Source organism: Leptodactylus fuscus, chromosome 4, assembly GCF_031893055.1.
Source record: "Leptodactylus fuscus isolate aLepFus1 chromosome 4, aLepFus1.hap2, whole genome shotgun sequence".
In the NCBI taxonomy this organism is placed as follows: domain Eukaryota; kingdom Metazoa; phylum Chordata; class Amphibia; order Anura; family Leptodactylidae; genus Leptodactylus; species Leptodactylus fuscus.
Window position 1 is genome coordinate 175,573,711 of NC_134268.1, and position 18,958 is coordinate 175,592,668.

The window sequence follows — 18,958 nt, forward strand, 5'->3', positions numbered from 1 at the left end:
CTATGGAAAGTGTGATTCATGGTCAGGGTGGTAAATTGAAGGTAATTAATCCTTCACAACAACAAAGGGGAGGGTGTAGCATATTCCACCTCCAGGGCTCAGATCACACTGAGCATGTGTAAGGGGGCGGAGCTACAGAGCTAAGTCAGTTCTCCACTAGCTGCTTGACTTTGCATATGCTAATTAGGATAAGAAAACAGCTGAATTCTGGGTAACAACTTTTTTCAATTCTTGTCCAAGTATTAAAGCTTGTATTTCCAGTGCTTGCACAGCTGTAGGCAGTCACAATGTATCCATACTCACAGGATTCTCTATGTATCATACTGTGGGAATGCCTCCCTAATGTTACACACAGGCGCCTATGACCGGGGCAGTCAGTGCAGCATGTAGAGGGTTAAGACTATACTTTCAGGGATCATTACTATAGTTCTTAACTGTGGAAATGTGCTCGAAAGTGACCAAACTCTCCAACCACGAGGAGGAGCTGTAGTGATCTCCCCTGAGCGGGAAGTGAGCTCTCAGTTCTGCTTCATTGCTATTGATGATCGTTCTCCTTCTCTATTGTAGAGAGGGTGGAGGGAGAGATCACAGACTGAGTGGTTGGATCTAGTTCTCCAGTGAAAAAACAGATAAGAACTTTTGTTGATCACTTTTTATAAACGCAGTGTTGGACTAGGGTGTCTAGGGCCCACCATTAGGACCCCTGCAGACCAGCGTTACCGAGACAGGCCGACTAAAGTTAAAAATATGTCGGGAGTCATGCTGCTCACCCACCACACGATGTGCACCACTATAGTACCTGAACCCACTGCCACACACTGTATGGAATGTGAGCAGTATGGCTCCTAGAAATGTTAGGGCCCGTTCTCAGGGGCACAGAAGGGGCAGATTATGGCGCGTAATCCACGTCATAATCCACTCCCTCACAATGGTGGTCTATGTGGACCGCCAGGCTTCTTTTTTCCGTGAGCGGGTGTGTGTGTGTGTGCCAAAACCCGCTATACCGCCCCCCGCTATCCCTTACCATTACCTGTAGCCACGCTGTCCTGGAAGAGCTGATCTGCAGACGTCCTGGCTGTTATATCATCGGAGGCCACCTCAGGTTCCAATCCAAAAACCGGGGAGTCACAACTGAAAGCCGGTGCACTGCATCGGTATCCAGCCACGCTCTCTGCTCCGGATTAGGGCCAAATGAATGGTCCTAGTCCGGAGGAAGGAGTGTCTTCAGGCCGAATCGCGAGGCACAAGCCAGCTCCCAGAAAAAGCTCCTGAGTGGCTCCCATTGATTTCAATGGGAGCCGTCTTTTTGGTCAGGATTTTGAGGCAAATATGACCTCAAAATCCTGATCAAAAAACTCTGTGTGAACTTACTCTTAGGGTAAGTTCACACAGGGTTTTTTGGACCGGAACCAAAATATGGGTAGCTGCAACTGGATGCTGGTGCTCCAGATTAGGCCCAAATGAATGGGCCTAGTCGGGAGGCAGTGTCTTCAGGCGGATGTCGCGAGGTGAATCTGCCTGAAAGAATGAGCATTTGGCTTCTTTTTTCAGCTCCCGGAAAAAAAGAACTCACCGGCTCCCATTGATTTTAATGGGAGCCGTCTATTTGGTCAGGATTTTGAGGAGGATGCGGCCTCAAAATCCTGACCAAAAAAACCCGTGTGAACTTACCCTTAAAGATTTGTCCAGGAGCAAACCATGTGCTGGGCGGGAGGTGGAAAATAAAAAAATAAAATAAAATGCACATTCACCTGTCCCCGTTGCTCCTTTGCCTGCCGCCAGTATCCATTCAGTCTCGTGCTGGTGCCTTCTTCCTGAGAGTCCTGCACCTCATGTGATTGCTGAGACCAATTAGGTACAGGATTTCCAGAAATAAGGCCATGAGACTGAACAGACACAGGTGGGGACAATGGGGTGCTGGAACAAAAGCTCAATGAAAAACACTGTGGAAAAAATACATTGTGATTCAACGCAATTTTTTTCCACGGTGTTTTTTAGCTGCGTCTCGCTGTTGGATAAGGCCTAACACAGCGGCCCGCAGCAAAAAAACGCTGCAGGAAAATCCCCGGCGGCAACGCATCAGTTTTTCCCCCAGCGCTTTTTGCAGAAATTCCGCAGAGCTTTCCTCTGAGGACTTTCTGTTTCCTTTATATCTACAGGGATACTATAGGTGATTCTGTAGGTATAAGTGACATGATGCGATTTCCAAAATCGCAACAGTTTTGGAAATTGCAGTGTGTCCACTGTGTGTATTTTTCTGCAATGTGTGGATGGGACTGCACACACTATATACCTACACACTGAGAGATATACTCACACATATATATAATAACATATATACATTTATATAAATTCATATACCTTATATAAGTTAAATATATACTTATATGAATGTATGAATACTATATATACTCACATATACATACATACACTCACACATACAGGTATTGTATACATACCTGTATACAATCATACAGTACTCACACAGTATACAAGTCACATACTTTAACCCTTAAGTACTATTATGGTGTCTATCATAATTATATGTGTATGGTAGTGGTGTATGATAGACACCATGATAGTACTTAAGGGTTAAACAAATATAAACATATACATATTAATTATTACATTTACAAAAAAAAAAAAAAAAAAAAAGAATATACCGTATATACTCGAGTATAATGAAGGCTCCCAGGCCTGTCATCACTATATTACTATTGCGGCTGGTCTATGACCAGCCGTAATAGTAATGTAGAGAATCTCCCATAGACGGCAGTACACTTGTATTGCCGTCTATGAGACTTGCAATCAAATGATTGCAGGTTCAAGTCCCCCGGGGAGCTAAAAGAATAGTAAAAAAAAATAAATGTTTTTTTAAAATATAATAAAAAATAAAATGAATAAAAGTTCTAAACCACTCCTTTCCCTAGAATACATATAAGGGCAGGTTCACAACACCCGATCTCAGTTATGCAGGTTTCCATTTTCTGTCCGCAGAAGACGGAAACCAACATTCAGTGTCTGTCGGTGAGCGTCTTCTGCTATCCATGGCGAAACTTTTTTTTTTTTTTTTTACTGGACACAAAGTCCTGCATGTCTGACTAAAAAAAAAAAAAGGTTTCGCTGCAGAGAGCTAAGGATGCTCACCAGCGGACACTTTTCAAACCCATGGATGGGTTTGAAAACTGCCTGCCGGTTTCAGTCTCCTGCCCAGGGAGATCGGGCACTGATGTGAACCTGCCCTCAAAGTAGAAAATAACTGTGAAACACATACACATTAGGTATCCCTGTGTCTACTGAATATAGGGTATCTGTAGTGCTTCTATTCCGTCGGGAGGGGGTTAATAGGAGCACTGCAGATCCCCTATATTCAGCCAGGCTGAATTCCAAGTGGGGGAAGAAAAAACCCCAGTCCTCAAGCTCAGGGAAGGGGCAGACAGACAACCAAAACACCCCCTCCCCTTCCGCAGCACTTACTGCACCCAAGATCTCCGGCCATTTTAATTTTTGAAATTTTCCAGTAACTGCTGCATTTCCCCTCTAGGCTTATACTAGTCAATAAGTTTTCCCAGTTTTTTGTGGTAAAATTAGGGGGGTCGGCTTATACTCGGGTCGGCTTATACTCGAGTATATACGGTACTCACATTTGTGAAGAAGGAAGTGGAGCATGGCTGTAGACTGCTCCTGTCCCCACACTGTACCATGTAAGGGATAAGCGATGACTCACTGCTGGGGGGGGAGGGGGCGGAGGGGAAGTCCGGGCTGCACAGAGAGTTGGATTATAGCGATAGGGGAAGCTGCAGCTGCTGCACAGGGTGTCCTCAGTCCTCCCGATGTATACTTTCCCTGTATTAATAGGGAAAGTATAACACTGGCAGGAGGCCTCTGTGTAAGTGTCAGGGCCCTGGGAAACTGCTGGCAGCCAGCCATCTTTAATCATTCAAGTGCTGCCAGCAGCCTGGGGCCCCAAGGTTACAGATCCGGCTCCGGACCACTATCAGTCCTCAGTTTGTCAATGCAAATGCATTGGCCAGGGGCCCGAACCAGTGCCTGACATCCCGATCGGGCCCCTGGTCAATGCATCTGCATTGAGAAAACGAGGACTGATAGTCAAGGCTCGGGGCACACCGGGGGATTCACCGGTTCCCAGCGGGCCAGTCCAACCCTGTATCAGCGTGGTTCAGCCTATTTCACCTTTCTGTGTATTTTTGTTTATTTGTATACACGTTTATATACACGTCATTTTTTGGTCACATATATGTTTACTACTTTATAGTGTGTATTTATTTAATAACATCTACATTTATTCATGCACTTTTTCACCATTTTATATTTTTCACACACACACATTTCTTATTTTGGTATAATTGTTTGGCTAAGCATTACTTTCCGGACACCCCCAGGGGCAACAGGGCAGCAGCACTGGGGCAGCTGGGGATTTAACAGCAAAGTAATTGTTTGGATTTTTTTGGGGGAGAGGGGGTTAATAGTATTTTTTATTCATAAGCTAATTTCTTAAAATCCAAGACACCCACGTTAATGTTAATAGACTGATAAAGTCTGTTGAGCAAAGTGATTATTGCCAAAATAAAGCTCTTAAAACAACTTTGTTATTATATCAACCTCGCCCGACCCATGAATAACCATCTGTATGATATCAGTGTCACCAAGGATATTATATACATATGACTTTTGCGAAAGGCACTATCCCTACATTTGTTTACATTGGTATTTTCCTTCATTGTTTTCCTACAACTACTATGATGCCTTAGACCACTCAAAGCTAACTCACACCTTCTCCCTCCCTCCCTCCCCCCCCCCTTTATCACTCACATGAGTGCCCCAACGACCTAAGTAAATATAGATTTTAACACTAATTACAAGTAATTTAGAAGCTTAGATTAAAAAGATCAGTTTATCCCGGAAAACCCCTTTAATGCTTTATCTGGGATGGAGGGGCTGCACTGCTGCCTATTGTAAATCTGGATAGCGAGGCTTTGTTTTCTGACCCCTAACTAGTGGGGGAGTAAGCCTTCTATTAGCTACTCCATTTTTAACCATTTATATAGGGCAGGGGTGCTCACACTTTTTCAGCATGTGAGCTACTTTATAAACTGACCAAGGCAAATGATCTACTACCCACTTATTGTGGCCGTGCGGCGTCATGTCTGTGGCGGGGCTGGGCATGTGGGTAGGGTCTGGCGGAGCGTGAGAGCAGGAGACAGTGGCGTTCTGTGGCCGCCCAGGGATCCGCGGTGTCTGCTTGTTCACAGCGCAGGCTGAGAGTTATCTCTGGACACTGGCAGGCTGGGGCTGCGGCAGCCCCGCCTGCCAGTGTCCGGAGATGACTCTCAGCCTGCACTGTGAACAAGCAGCACCCCGGCTCCCTCCATCCCTAAGAGCGGGAAGCGCGTCATCCCCCGGAGCTGCTGCTGCCCGGCCTTCAAGTGTCCGGAGTGCTTGTTCACAGAGCATGCTGAGAATCGACTCTCAGCCTGTACTGTGAACAAGCAGACATCGGGGATCCCTGGCTGCATCCTGCAATCGACCCATACGTCCTTTGCGATCGACCGGTAGATCGCGAACGACGTATTGGGCACCCCTGATATAGGGCAAGACATTGTATAGAGTTGTTGTCGCTTTATTATAATTTGGTTTAATTAAACGTTAGGTTTTAGATATATTTTTGGCTTCTTAAATTCTGTCAGTGAACTCTGCTTAATAAGTAGCCATCCTATTGATGAATCGTGAACTACTTTTCATGTGAAATCTATGGAGGGGGTGAAGAGGCTGCTTGAAGAAAAACACAAACAACTGCATCTGCTAAGCTCTGTTACATTATTTTATGGCTCCGCAACTGCAGAGAATGAGGGAATAAATCAATGAACAAGCTGGCAGCAGCCTCCTCCTCACCCTCCCCTCTCCATAGACTTCTGAGTATGAGTATGACTGAGTATGGAGGTGGATTCTATAATGTAGGGAAGGGAAGGAGGAAGAGAGCAGCCTAATAAGTGGAGAAAGAAAAAATAATTCTTTATTAAGATATATTACAAGGTTTCTTACATTCATCTGTGTTATTCATTTATGAAAAGTTGTTTCATAACTGGGAATCTCCTTACTATAACCCCATTATCCTCAGTAACGTGTATTTGGTTCATTAAAAATATTAGTGTTTGAACTTAGATCTGAACTAGTACAGACACTTATCATTCAGATACAAACTGCAAAAGTAAAGAGAATAGAAAAGTGTACAATACAAGAAAAGATTCATTCAAAAGAAAAGCTATGGAAGGTGTGATTCATGGTGAAGGCGGTGAATTGAAGGTAATTAACCCTTCACAACAACAAAGGGGAGGGTTTAGCATATTCCACCTCCAGGGCTCAGATCTCACTGAGCATGTGTAAGGGGGCGGAGCTGCAGAGCTAAGTCAGTTCTCCACTAGCTGCTTGACTTTGCATATGCTAATTAGGATAAGAAAACAATTGAATTCTGGGTAACAACTTTTTTCAATTCTTGTCTAAGTACTGTATTAAAGCTTGTATTTCCAGTGCTTGTACAGCTGTAAGCAGTCACAATGTATCCATACTCACAGGATTCTCTATGTATCATACTGTGAGAATGTCTCCCTAATGTTACACACAGGCTCTTATGACCGGGGCAGGCAGTGCAGCATGTAGAGGGTTAAGACTATACTTTCAGGGATCATTTCTATAGTTCTTAACTGTGGAAATGTGCTCGAAAGTGACCAAACTCTCCAACCACGAGGAGGAGCTGTAGTGATCTCTTCTGAGCGGGAAGTGAGCTCTCAGTTCTGCTTCACTGCAGGTGCTGATTGCTATTGATGATCGTTCTCCTTCTCTATTGTAGAGAGGGTGGAGGGAGAGATCACAGACTGAGTGGTTGGATCTAGTTCTCTGGTGAAAAAACAGATAAGAACTCTTCTCGGCCTTTTGGCTAAGATCAAGTGTAGTATCTGTTCTTATCAGAAGCAGAAAGTATGTGAAACCGCCGGAGGTGCTGGACTAGGGCCCACCGGTTGGGAGTAGACCGAAATCTGTGGAAGATGAGAACGTGAGAACCACTTTAGGCATGTTGCTGGGGGATGCAGCTAGTAGTCGGATCCGCAGGTGGTAAGGCCACCGTAGGGAACCGACAAAGACTGCTGACGCTGGCAACATGACCACTTATCACCGGTGTCATGGATCTTGGCTGGAGGTCTCTGGTGTCGTGCCCTGGGGGTTGAGTGGCCCCCAGGGTGCCTTAAGTCACTGGGCGTGGGAAACCCACTGATTTAGGCACTATTGCTATGGCACTGGATTACACCATTTGAGCACCCCACTCCTTAATGCCTGGTTTACCAGCATTGGAGTAATTTTTATAGATCCGGCGGTAAACCGGGCTCTGAACGGGCACTTTACCACTTATTAAGTGTTTTTCTCACATTTTTTATTTTCACTCTGTCACCTTTTTTGTGTGTCGACGAAGGGATGCTGTACCCTTTTGGGACGCTTCCTGACGGTTGTCCGGGGATGAGGCCTGTAATGGGTCTCTCCCCTCTTTCAGCTGACCTGTCCTGGGGAACCAGGGCAGGCGCAGACTTCTTGCCTGAGCCAAGGAGTATCTCTGGTGGTGGCAGCCCGGAGAGAAACTTGGCGACTGGTAATCCTGAGTACCCTTGGTGGTGGCAGCCCGAGGGGAAAACGGATGTGTTGGTAGGGGCCATCCTGCTCCGGCAGATGGCCCTTTCGGATACTCAACCCCACTCGGTCACCTTTTGGTCCTTGTGGGGAAGAGTTTGAGTCAGGAACCTCTCTCCCCTTTAGGGGAAGGGTATGTTTTTGGCAAGCATCCTGGGCACGTTTTTTTTAGTGTGGCACCCACACTTTTTTCGTGCACTTGGTGTTTTTTGATTTGGCACAGACGGAGACCTTCGATAAAAAAAAAAAAAAAAATGTGCTCGAAAGTGACCAAACTCTCCACCCACGAGGAGGAGCTGTAGTGATCTCTCCTGAGCGGGAAGTGAGCTCTCAGTTCTGCTTCATTGCAGGTGCTGGTTGCTATTGATGATCGTTCCCCTTCTCTATTGTAGAGAGGGTGGAGGGAGAGATCACAGACTGAGTGGTTGGATCTAGTTCTCTGGTGAAAAAACAGATAAGAACTTTAGTTTATCAGTTTTTAGCAGCATAGTGTTGGGACTGGGGTGTCTAGGGCCCACCATCAGAACCCCTGGAGACCAGCATTACCAAGAAGATTTTCCTGCAGCGCATGTTTGCTGCGGGACGCAGCTAAAAAACAGTGGTAAAAAATTGCGTTGGGTCACAATGTATTTTTTCCAGTGTTTTTCATTGAGCTTTTGTCCCAGCACCCCATTGTCCCCACCTGTGTCTGTTCAGTCTCATGGCCTTATTTCTGGAAATCCTGTACCTAATTGGTCTCAGCAATCACATGAGGTGCAGGACTCTCAGCAAGGAGGCACCAGCACGAGACTGAATGGATACTGGCGGCAGGCAAAGGAGCAACGGGGACAGGTGAATGTGCTTTTTGTTTATTTATTTTTTTTATTTTCCACCTCCCGCCCAGCACATGGGTTGCTCCTGGACAAATCTTTAAGGGTAAGTTCACACGGGGTTTTTTGGTCAGGATTTTGAGGCCATATTTGCCTCAAAATCCTGACCAAAAAGACGGCTCCCATTGAAATCAATGGGAGCCGCTCAGGAGCTTTTACTGGGAGTTGGCTTGTGCCTCGCGATTCTGCCTGAAGACACACCCTCCTCCGGACTAGGCCCATTCATTTGCTGGGAGCCCTGCATTCATTTGGGCCTAATCCGGAGCAGATAGTGTGGCTGGATACCAGTTCAGTGCACCGGCTTTCAGTCGTGACTCCCCGGTTTTTGGATTGGAACCTGAGGTGGCCTCCGCCTCAGGTTCTGATCCAAAAAACCCAGTGTGAACTTACCCTCAAGGATTTATCCATCTTTCTAATATTGATGGCCTGTCCTTAGGATAGGCCATCAATATTACATCTGTGATGCTACAACAGCCAGGACGTCTGCAGATCAGCTCTTCCAGGACAGCGTGGCTACAGGTAATGGTAAGGGCTAGTTCACACGGGGGGTGGTATAGCGGGTTTTGGCACTGAGAGTGACGCGGTGAGCCGTGTCACTCTTGGGTCAAAACCCGCCTGCCACAACTGTCGCGGCTCCCCCCCCCCCCGGAATCGGCTCAAATGAATGGGCCAACTCTGGAGGTTGCTGCCACCCGGCGGACGCCGTGGCTCACTGAGCCGTGGAATCCACCTGAAGAAAGGGCAGCCTGCTTCTTTTTTCAGTGAACGGCACCATGCCACTCACGGAAAAAAGAAGCCTGGCGGTCTACATAGACAACCATTGTGAGGGAGCGGATTATGACGTGGATTACGCGCTATAATCCGCCCCCTCTGTTCCCCTGAGAACGGGCCCTAACATTTCTAGGAGCCACGCTGCTCACATTCCATACAGTGTGTAGCAGTGGGTTCAGGTACTGTAGTGGTGCACATCGTGTGGTGGGTGAGCAGCATGGCTCCCGACATGTTTTTAACTTTCGTCGGCATGTCTTGGTAACGCTGGTCTGCAGGGGTTCTGATGGTGGGCCCTAGACACTCCAGACTGACACTGCGCTGATAAAAAGTGATTAACAAAAGTTTTTATCTGTTTTTTCACCAGAGAACTAGATCCAACCACTCAGTCTGTGATCTCTCCCTCCACCCTCTCTACAATAGAGAAGGAGAACGATCATCAATAGCAATCAGCACCTGCAATGAAGCAGAACTGAGAGCTCACTTCCCGCTCAGGAGAGATCACTACAGCTCCTCCTCGTGGTTGGAGAGTTTGGTCACTTTCGAGCACATTTCCACAGTTAAGAACTATAGTAATGATCCCTGAAAGTATAGTCTTAACCCTCTACATGCTGCACTGACTGCCCCGGTCATAGGCGCCTGTGTGTAACATTAGGGAGACATTCCCACAGTATGATACATAGAGAATCCTGTGAGTATGGATACATTGTGACTGCCTACAGCTGTGCAAGCACTGGAAATACAAGCTTTAATACTTGGACAAGAGTTGAAAAAAGTTGTTACTCAGTTATTCAACTGTTTTCTTATCCTAATTAGCATATGCAAAGTCAAGCAGCTAGTGGAGAACTGACTTAGCTCTGTAGCTCCGCCCCCTTACACATGCTCAGTGTGATCTGAGCCCTGGAGGTGGAATATGCTAGACCCTCCCCTTTGTTGTTGTGAAGGGTTAATTACCTTCAATTCACCGCCTTCACCATGAATCACACCTTCCATAGCTTTTCTTTTGAATGAATCTTTTCTATTCTCTTTACTTTTGCAGTTTGTATCTGAATGATAAGTGTCTGTACTAGTTCAGATCTAAGTTCAAACACTAATATTTTTAACGAACCAAATACACTTTACTGAGGATAATGGGGTTATAGTAAGGAGATTCCCAGTTATGAAACAACTTTTCATAAATGAATCACACAGATGAATGTAAGAAACCTTGTAATATATCTTAATAGAGAATTCTTTTTTCTTTCTCCACTTATTAGGCTGCTCTCTTCCTTCTTCCCTTCCCTACATTATAGAATCCACCTCCATACTCAGTCATACTCAAACTCATAAGCAGTTGCGGATCCAGGCTTTGCGGGGCTCTGGGCAATTGACTTTGGCGGGGCCCTACTTACCAGGGGAACAGGGGGTCTGGGGTCCTACCCAGGATTTTTTGAAAAATTAGCCCTAAAAATGCGTTTTTGAGGCGTTTTTTTAACTAGTTCCTGTGTCTGCACCACATGTGACTTAGCTTCCTGCTCTCAGATAGAGGAGGGGGAAATGAGTGAGGTAGGTGAAGGCTGGGGGACTGGTCTCACCATCTATTTATAGAGCCAGCGGCATAGAAGCGACGTTATCTCGCCGCTGGCTTTGCATATGAAACCCCGCCCACCAATTGACGCAAGAAAACCAGGAAGAAATACGAGTTTACAACAGCGAAGACTGGTGAGTAAGGGACATAGGAATACCCCTTTAAGGGCTTCGCGCTTCTAACCGACCGACCTGACCTGCATTTTGTTAGGTCCGTGCCACTGGGTGCCCAGCTCGCCCAGCCCTGGATCCGTCCCTGCTCATAAGTCTATGGAGAGGGGGGGGGGGGTGAGGGGCTGCCAGCACTGGAGCAGCTGGGGATTTAACAGCAAAGTAATTGTTTGGGTTTTTTGGGGGGAGAGGGGGGTTTAATGCTATTTTTTGTTCATAAGCTATTTTCTTAAAATCCAAGACACCCACGTTAATGTTAATAGACTGATAAAGCCTGTTGAGCAAAGTGATTATTGCCAAAATAAAGCTCTTAAAACAACTTTGTTATAATATCAACCTCGCCCGACCCATGAATAACCAGCTGTATGATATCAGTGTCACCAAGGATATTATATACATATGACATTTGCGAAAGGCACTATCCCTCCACATGATATATTACTACAGTAACATGTAACACTGTCACTGCCAGTATTTCTCAGCAGAAGGATGTAGACACTGCAGAGAGTCTCGTTCACAATGTTCTCGCTTTCTGAACTATATTCAGCCGCCCTTGATTCTTCTTCATACAGAACAAATTACTCAATGGCTTCAAGTTTGTCTGGAAAGATGGCTAAAATTAGATTCACCAACAGTCTATGGGATAACATCAGAAAGGAAGGGGGCAGCAATCCTCCAAAATAAACCTTCTTTATTTAGATCCACACTATAAAAGCACAGGAGTATCTCCATTGTGGATTTTCTCAGATTATCTCTTATAGTTTATTTTGTCCAGAAGGGGTGGGGGGTTGCTGAATGGCTCAGAAGGGGTTAAATAAAGAAACAAAGCTATATTCATTTCACAGATTTTCTTCTGATCAAGTTCTGATCCTTACCTGGTGGAAAAGTACATTCAGCCCTCCCGGCTGCGCCATTGACCTCCACAGCCAGTCAATAAGTGGTAACTTGAGGAGGCATTTCCTATGTGTTGAGATGGGAGAGTAGAGACCAGCAGGGATGGGAGTAGCTAGATAGGTATTGCTTAGGCATTGGTTAGGTAAGTTTTACTTCGGTTTTTTTTCTAACCCACTCTGAGCCGCTTAGCAAAAAAAATAAATAAAAAATCTCCTTCCGGACAACCTATTTATATATGTATATTTTTTAAATTCTGGATCCTTTCTTCTTCTCCCCCCCTGAAAACAGCGTGGTGTTTGTACCATGTATCTTCTATTTGGGATCTCCTTCCTTCTCTTATGAATTTACCTGGTAGTCATGAACTGAATAAGGGCTGTCGTTTTCTTTGTAGCAATCTATAAGCAGTCACTTATTCTACATTCTCTCATTTAGTTGACATCAATGGCGGCATCACGTTTCCTGTTTACATGGGGACCTGCGTTGCCATTAAACAATGAATTGGATCAAATGTCAGACAAGGATTTGCCTATTTGCCCACTTTACATGAAGCAATAACTGGGACTGAACATTCCTATGAATGTTTGTTTGGGCTTTCATCTCATAGTGTAAAAGACCACTGGCCAAAGGACGATAATTGTGTTTGCTGATAAGTGGTGCTACCAGGAAGTGCCGCCATACTGATGTGAATAGCTTCTTAGAAACCAATAATACGATCGTATCACGACACTTGCTATTAGTCAGCTTTACAAAACTAGCTGCTATGATGACACCTAGTAAATTATGTCTATGTCAAAGCTTGTCTAGTTCAGTTCACAAGTAGTGATCGTGTGATTTTTTTCCCCTAGAATGCAAGCGTGCCTACTGTGGAGATGGCTATCGGCAAGAAGGGGTGGAGGAATGTGATGGCAAAGACTTTGGCTATCAGTCATGCAGGACATATCTTCCAGGGTACGTGGTATCAAACATACGAAGAATACATCTTTCTCTTGTATGGCTAAACTGATGCTCACTTCCTAAACAGTTGGATAAGCTGATAATGATTCTTCATAAGATGATTGCTAATTCCTTTTCTATTCTGTTGCTGTGTCTACCATTTTCTATTCTGATGCTGTTGCGCAGTGGACACAGCCATTAGCATCCTCTGTGGCCTACACCCTCTGTGCGTACACCCTGTCAGAGGCAGCCATTGAGATTATAGCAGAGCAAGACACAAGAATAGCAAAATATGTCACAAAACTGCTGCAGACAGTTCACACATTACAAAAGTACAGCAATTTTTATAAAAGCGCGGTATACAGGTCACTCCTGTTGCAGAAGGAGAAGTGTAGCATTCAGGCAAATCAGACAAGCACAGACATTGTACAGTATAAGCACATCAGACAGGCCCTGCAATGTGCAAAAATAGCATTATTAGTATGAATCAATATGATAAGTGTAATCCAACTCATCATTGTGTTCTTGCTGCTCAACCAACTTCACCTGCAGTAACTCTACCATTAGGCCCCATAGGACGATCCACAGCGCTAAAGTGCTACGGGAAAAACCAAGGCGTGAACACATCGCGATTTTTCCTGCAGCGCTTTGAACAGAAAGTTCACAGAGTTTTCCTCCGCGGACTTTCTGTTACCATTATATGTACGGGAAAGCTGCCAGTGTTTCCGTAGATATAATTGACATGCTGTGATTTTCAAAATTGTGACTGTTGACGCGCTGCAATTCTTTTTTGCAAAGTGGGCATGGGATTTGCATGAATCCCATCAACTTTGTAGATACTGTATAATGCTGCAATTTTTCCCGCGGTGTTTCCGCCGCGGGCAAATAATGGCGTTTCCAGCCCATGGGGCCCCGGCCTTAGGTCTGTAGTTGACTGATATCTCTTTGTTCCATCAGCCTTATGCTTCGCGCATATGACCAAGTGCATGTGCCAGGTCTGTGGTTAAACGTCATGAGCAGCACATGCATGATATCCACATGCCTTCAGAGAACCATTCATTTACTACAGTGAGCCTTGGCTGCAAAATGGACAGGAATAGAAACTGATGTGATATTGCCCTGGGCTCATGGATCCAAGATAATTCATGGGCGTGTGTATAAGGCCATAGAATATATTCGGTCAGTATCCTAGCTGTAAAAACCGAGGCTACCATACTGGTAATGACTAACATGATGCATAGTTTGTTACTTATGTACTTACATAGGAATTCAAACACTGACCTTTTTAACAAGTTAGAGGATCTTTTCTGCTTCCCACTGACCATGGCTGGCAGCCATTTATGAAGGAGTCTGAATCAGAGAAGGAATCAGAGTCTACTTATGGAAAAATAGGGAAGTCGGAGTCGATGGTTTGGCAATGTCAAAGCCATGTTGAAAGAGCAGCATACATTTGACATAAAGTACACCGTATACATCGGCATACCTTATTGTCTTTTACTGTGTAGCAAGTTGTGGTTTGCTGTGCTTTCCTGTACAGAAGAAGAAATATTTACCCCGCAATATACAATTCAGTGGGAGTCAGTAGTCAACATAATGTAATTATATGGTTATACAGTGGCAAATGTTAGACTCTTCCATTGCTGGTATACTCCCTGAGGCCCGGTTCACATCTGGGTTCAAGGCCATTTTGTTCCCCTCTCCGCATGAAAAGTGCGAAGAGAAACGCGCTGCAAGCAGCACTTTTCTCTCTGCATTTTTCATGCGGAAACCACATGGACCCCATTATAGTCTGTGGGGTCCATGGGTTTCCTAAGCTAATCGTTTTTTTTTTATGCAGACTAGGTTTTCATTTGGGGGGTCTCCAAGTGGACTCCTCGAATGGAAAACCATGCACAGATGTGGCAATACCAGTCATCCACAACCCAGAAGGCAGCATAGACACCAGACAACGCAACAACACATGCTGGTCCGCTGATGGTCTTTCTTTTCTTTCTCCTTTCCTATAGATCTTATGGACAACTGCGATGCACAACTTATTGCTATATTGACTCTACACAGTGTCGATATTTCAGATGAGATAAAAGTAGAAAGGATAGAATGATTCACGATGTCCCACAAACATCAGGTGCTATCGTACAAGAAATTCAACAGGAATGAGCAAAATGCTAAACTAAAAGTCTGAGTGAAAGAATGATCCGCTGCTGATGGCTTGTCACGAATTGTTACAATTATGTCTGACTGGAAGAAACTGGACCACTGCATCCTGTCTTAATAGACCACGCCAAACAATACCTGCCAGCATAACGTACAGGACAGACTGCTGGGACAGCAAAATTCACTCATCGGGAATATTCTATGACAACGTTACCTCGACTTAGCACTGTTATATGTGGAAATCAGACTTTTTTATTTAGTTTTTTTTCTGCCAACTGTAATTGTGAAAAACAAACATACTCCCACTTGTGTTGTTTTTAAAGAACACTAACCTCTTAATAATAACCATTATAATAATGTGAAAATGGAACGTACTGTATAAACTTTGTCAATTAGAATTGTAGGAAAGGAAACACAATGGGGCTCCATGTCTATGGTGCACATAGACAGGAGATGAGAAGATGAGGAATGGGATTACTGGGATGGAAGGCTGCATGGGGCCGAGAATCAGGGCCTTGCCGTTTCATGTAGTCAAGTTGGACAAAAAGTTGTAGACCAAAGACTCAGAGTTTTGTGATGCAGAACCTGTGCTGATGTTAGCGGCTTCTTAACCCATATAATAGGATTAGAAGCAAAAGAGGAAGCAGCAGTAATGGATAACATGGCGGGAAATAAGACATGTTAAACGCTAGCGATGAATCTAAAATATTTAGGTGAATGAAATATTTTATAACTAATTATATGTATATAAGTATTAGTACCTAGCAAATTATTCTAACCATCCCTCCCTGCTGCTTAACAACGATTGCATAGATGTGACACTATAAACCAGACAATTGCTTTCATTACATTTAGAAAACAAGGTCTGCATTCATTACGAAAATAGCGCCACTCTTGTCCATGGGTTGCATCTGGTATTGCAGCCCAATTCACTTCAGTGGAGGCAAGCAGCAATTCTAGTGACAGCCTACAGACAAGAGGGGCACTGTTTCTGTAAAAAAAAAAAAAAGCAGACCCTTTTTTAAAATTTTGGGCTTTGATTTTTTTTGTTTGTTTGTTTCTTCCATTTCATATGTATGTTGTTGCTCCGGACATTCAGATTTATTTTTTTTTACATACAACTTTTACCAGTGTATCAGTCACATGTTCTGCAGTGTCCTAGTGTCGTCATAGTTTTGTATAATGTCAGACAGTCTTGGTTCCGTGTCTGTTTGGCAGGTTCCAAATATCCCTGTATTGTGCATATGCTGTGTAATTGCTATTGGTGTACATGCTGCCTGTTTATTTATTCAGTATTACAAGGTTTGACTTGACTGAAGAGCTCGAAGACTGTTATACAAAAGCCTTTCAGACAATGTTCTCATCCCTGCCTGGTCTTACCACATATGGATCAGTTTGCAGAATCTGGGGTTGTAAAATGTGTAATAGCAGGTGAAGAATCGACATGCATGTCTTTACTGACTTGATGACCGCATCGAAACAGCAAAATCAAAACGTAATAAAATGCAAAGAAGATGCATTAATAGGTGTAAGTGTTTGTACGCAGTTATGTCATTGTATCAACTGGAATCTTCTTTACCTGCATGTCCTGGGCCTTGGAACTCCTCGATAAAATAAAACAAGCTGCTGTCTGCTGAATCAGTCTGATTTATGTCTAATATATGTACCATGCTATATTACATGTATGGCCGCTATCTACATTGTAATTTTCTACATTGTACATTCATATTGAACATATTAAAAATATGAAGGATCACATACGGAAGTAAGTAGTAAACAAAAAAGTGTAAGGCCTCGTTCACATCTGCGTTGGTAATCCGTTCGGGGGAGTCCACATGGAGACCCCCTGAACAGACTACCGAACGCATTTGCAAGCGGTGTGCAGCGAAAGCAACACCGATCCCCGTAGACTATAATGGGGTCCGTGTGCTTGCCGTGAGATCTCTGCAGGGAACATGCAAACAGGAAAGTACTTCACAATCTACTTTACTGTCTGCATGACTCGTGCGGAGATCTCGCGGCAAGCACATGGACTCCCCGAACGGATTACCAAATGCAGATGTGACCCAAGGTTAAATCAAATGAAATAAGTTTTATATTTAAGACTTTTCATAGCCTTTGTTATGGTTGAGATGCAAGGGAAATTTATAGCAGAAGCTGGCTGATAACACCGAGTAGGATAACAAACAATATAAAACCAGTACAGCACTGCAAGATACATACAGGCCCCCAATGCCTTCAGCAGGACCAGCTGCAAGAGAAATAAACCACTGACTATAACCAAACCAGAACCCACAATTAACTTACAGGGCTGATCAGAAAAAGGAGAATAAATATCCAGACAAGGGGTCAAAAACAGGAGAAGATGTCAGAGGTAGAATCAGGTGACAAAATCCAATAGAAAGCCAAGGGTCATGTCCGAACATTATGTCAATGGCTACATCAAAAGGGAAACTAATAAACAGATAACAAGTTAAGGGTCAGATAAGCAATCCAATACACAGGATCAGGTTTAGAGCCAAACTAGAGAACTAAATAATCAGGTACCTGGGTCAGGGTGGGAGGGTCTTATATATGCCTCCTCAGCTGCTAAGTGGACAAGCCCAGTGATCTCACACTGCAGAAGCTTCTCATGGTAAGCTTAAAGGTATAGCAGCTTTGCACACACTTGACATTCTCTCAGTCAGCTTCATAAGGTAGTCACCTGGAATGGTTTTCCAACAGTCTTGAAGGAGTTCCCAGAGCTGAATACCACTTGGCTATTTTTTCTTCACTCTGTGGTCATTTTTTTTCTTCAAATGTAGATTGTGAGCCCCATATATGGATCACAATGTACATTTTTTTCCTATCAGTATGTCTTTGGAATATGGGAGGAAATCCACGCAAACACGGGGAAAACATGTAAACTCCTTGCAGATGTTGTTCCTGGCGAGCTTCGAACCGGACTCCAGTGATGCAAGGCTGCAGTGCTTAAGCACTGAGCCACTGTGTTGCCCCTACTCTGTGGCCATTTTAACAACAAATTAACTCTTGATAAAGCATACCTATTAATTGAAAACCATTCCAGATGACTACCTCATGAAGTTGATTGAGATAATGCCAAGAATTTGCAAAGCTTTCATCAAAGCAAAAAGGGGGCTACTTTGAAAAACCTAAAATGTAAAACATATTCTGAATGCTTAACTAAAATGAAGGGCGCTTTATTGGAGACCAAGAATATTCATAATAGGACCCTTTCATATAAGTGAAAATTCCTTAACTCCATACAGCAGTTAGTGGGTTGCAGGTCAGTGGCAGTCCTCAGAAGTGTTTGGGTCCCTTATTTGTCTTATTTGTCTGTAAGCCTAACACAAGCATTATCTTCTTGTCATTCTTGAAAAAAGGTGATGCAGCATACAGAACATTACTATGTCACTGCCAACCCAAGCTATGGTATTTTAACAACAAATTAACTCTTGATAAAGCATACCTATTAATTGAAAACCATTCCAGATGACTACCTCATGAAGTTGATTGAGAGAATGCCAAGAATACTGAGCCTTAAACATAATGACATTTTTATCTATGTATATCCAGAAGTCAGTTTTCTTTCTATATACATATAGGAGTTGAAGCTCCATTTTCTGATACAGAGTTCCAAATCTCTTGTAGTTAAATGTTAAAATTTACAGTTTGTTGTCACCACCCTAGACTGAGTCTTATAATGGATTGGTCTTAAAAGGGGTATTTCCATTTTACACATTTACTAGATATTTACTACTAAAGACATTGAAGTATATAGTAGCTCTGTTCTGATAATGTACCAAGTTTTCATCTGAGGTATACATGTACTATCCTTCTTTAGTAGTAATTGTTATATAATAACATGTTATATAATATATTTGTTGGATAAGCAAACTCCACAT

At 43.8% G+C, this 18,958-nt stretch overlaps 1 protein-coding gene, 3 non-coding genes and 2 pseudogenes across 5 annotated transcripts in view; 5 read left to right on the top strand and 1 right to left on the bottom strand.

The window, feature by feature from the left end:
- COLQ (collagen like tail subunit of asymmetric acetylcholinesterase) overlaps nt 1–16,691 on the top strand; it is an 89,583-nt gene extending 72,892 nt beyond the window's left edge. For both annotated transcript variants that reach the window (XM_075271455.1, XM_075271456.1), the window contains 2 exons: nt 12,812–12,914; nt 14,906–16,691. In XM_075271455.1, the coding sequence (XP_075127556.1) occupies nt 12,812–12,914; nt 14,906–14,975 (173 nt within the window). In that variant the 3' untranslated portion in view covers nt 14,976–16,691. The remainder of the gene's footprint in view (nt 1–12,811; nt 12,915–14,905) is intronic.
- Nucleotides 397–601, top strand: LOC142201675 (small nucleolar RNA U3; annotated as a pseudogene).
- On the top strand, nt 6,685–6,902 carry LOC142201672 (small nucleolar RNA U3). The gene has a single exon (XR_012715583.1). It is a non-coding gene; the product is annotated as a small nucleolar RNA U3 (small nucleolar RNA).
- On the top strand, nt 6,936–7,039 carry LOC142201663 (U2 spliceosomal RNA; annotated as a pseudogene).
- LOC142201676 (small nucleolar RNA U3) lies at nt 7,904–8,124 on the top strand. Its single transcript, XR_012715586.1, has one exon. It is a non-coding gene; the product is annotated as a small nucleolar RNA U3 (small nucleolar RNA).
- Nucleotides 9,716–9,933, bottom strand: LOC142201674 (small nucleolar RNA U3). Its single transcript, XR_012715585.1, has one exon. It is a non-coding gene; the product is annotated as a small nucleolar RNA U3 (small nucleolar RNA).
- Nucleotides 16,692–18,958: the final 2,267 nt, after the last annotated feature.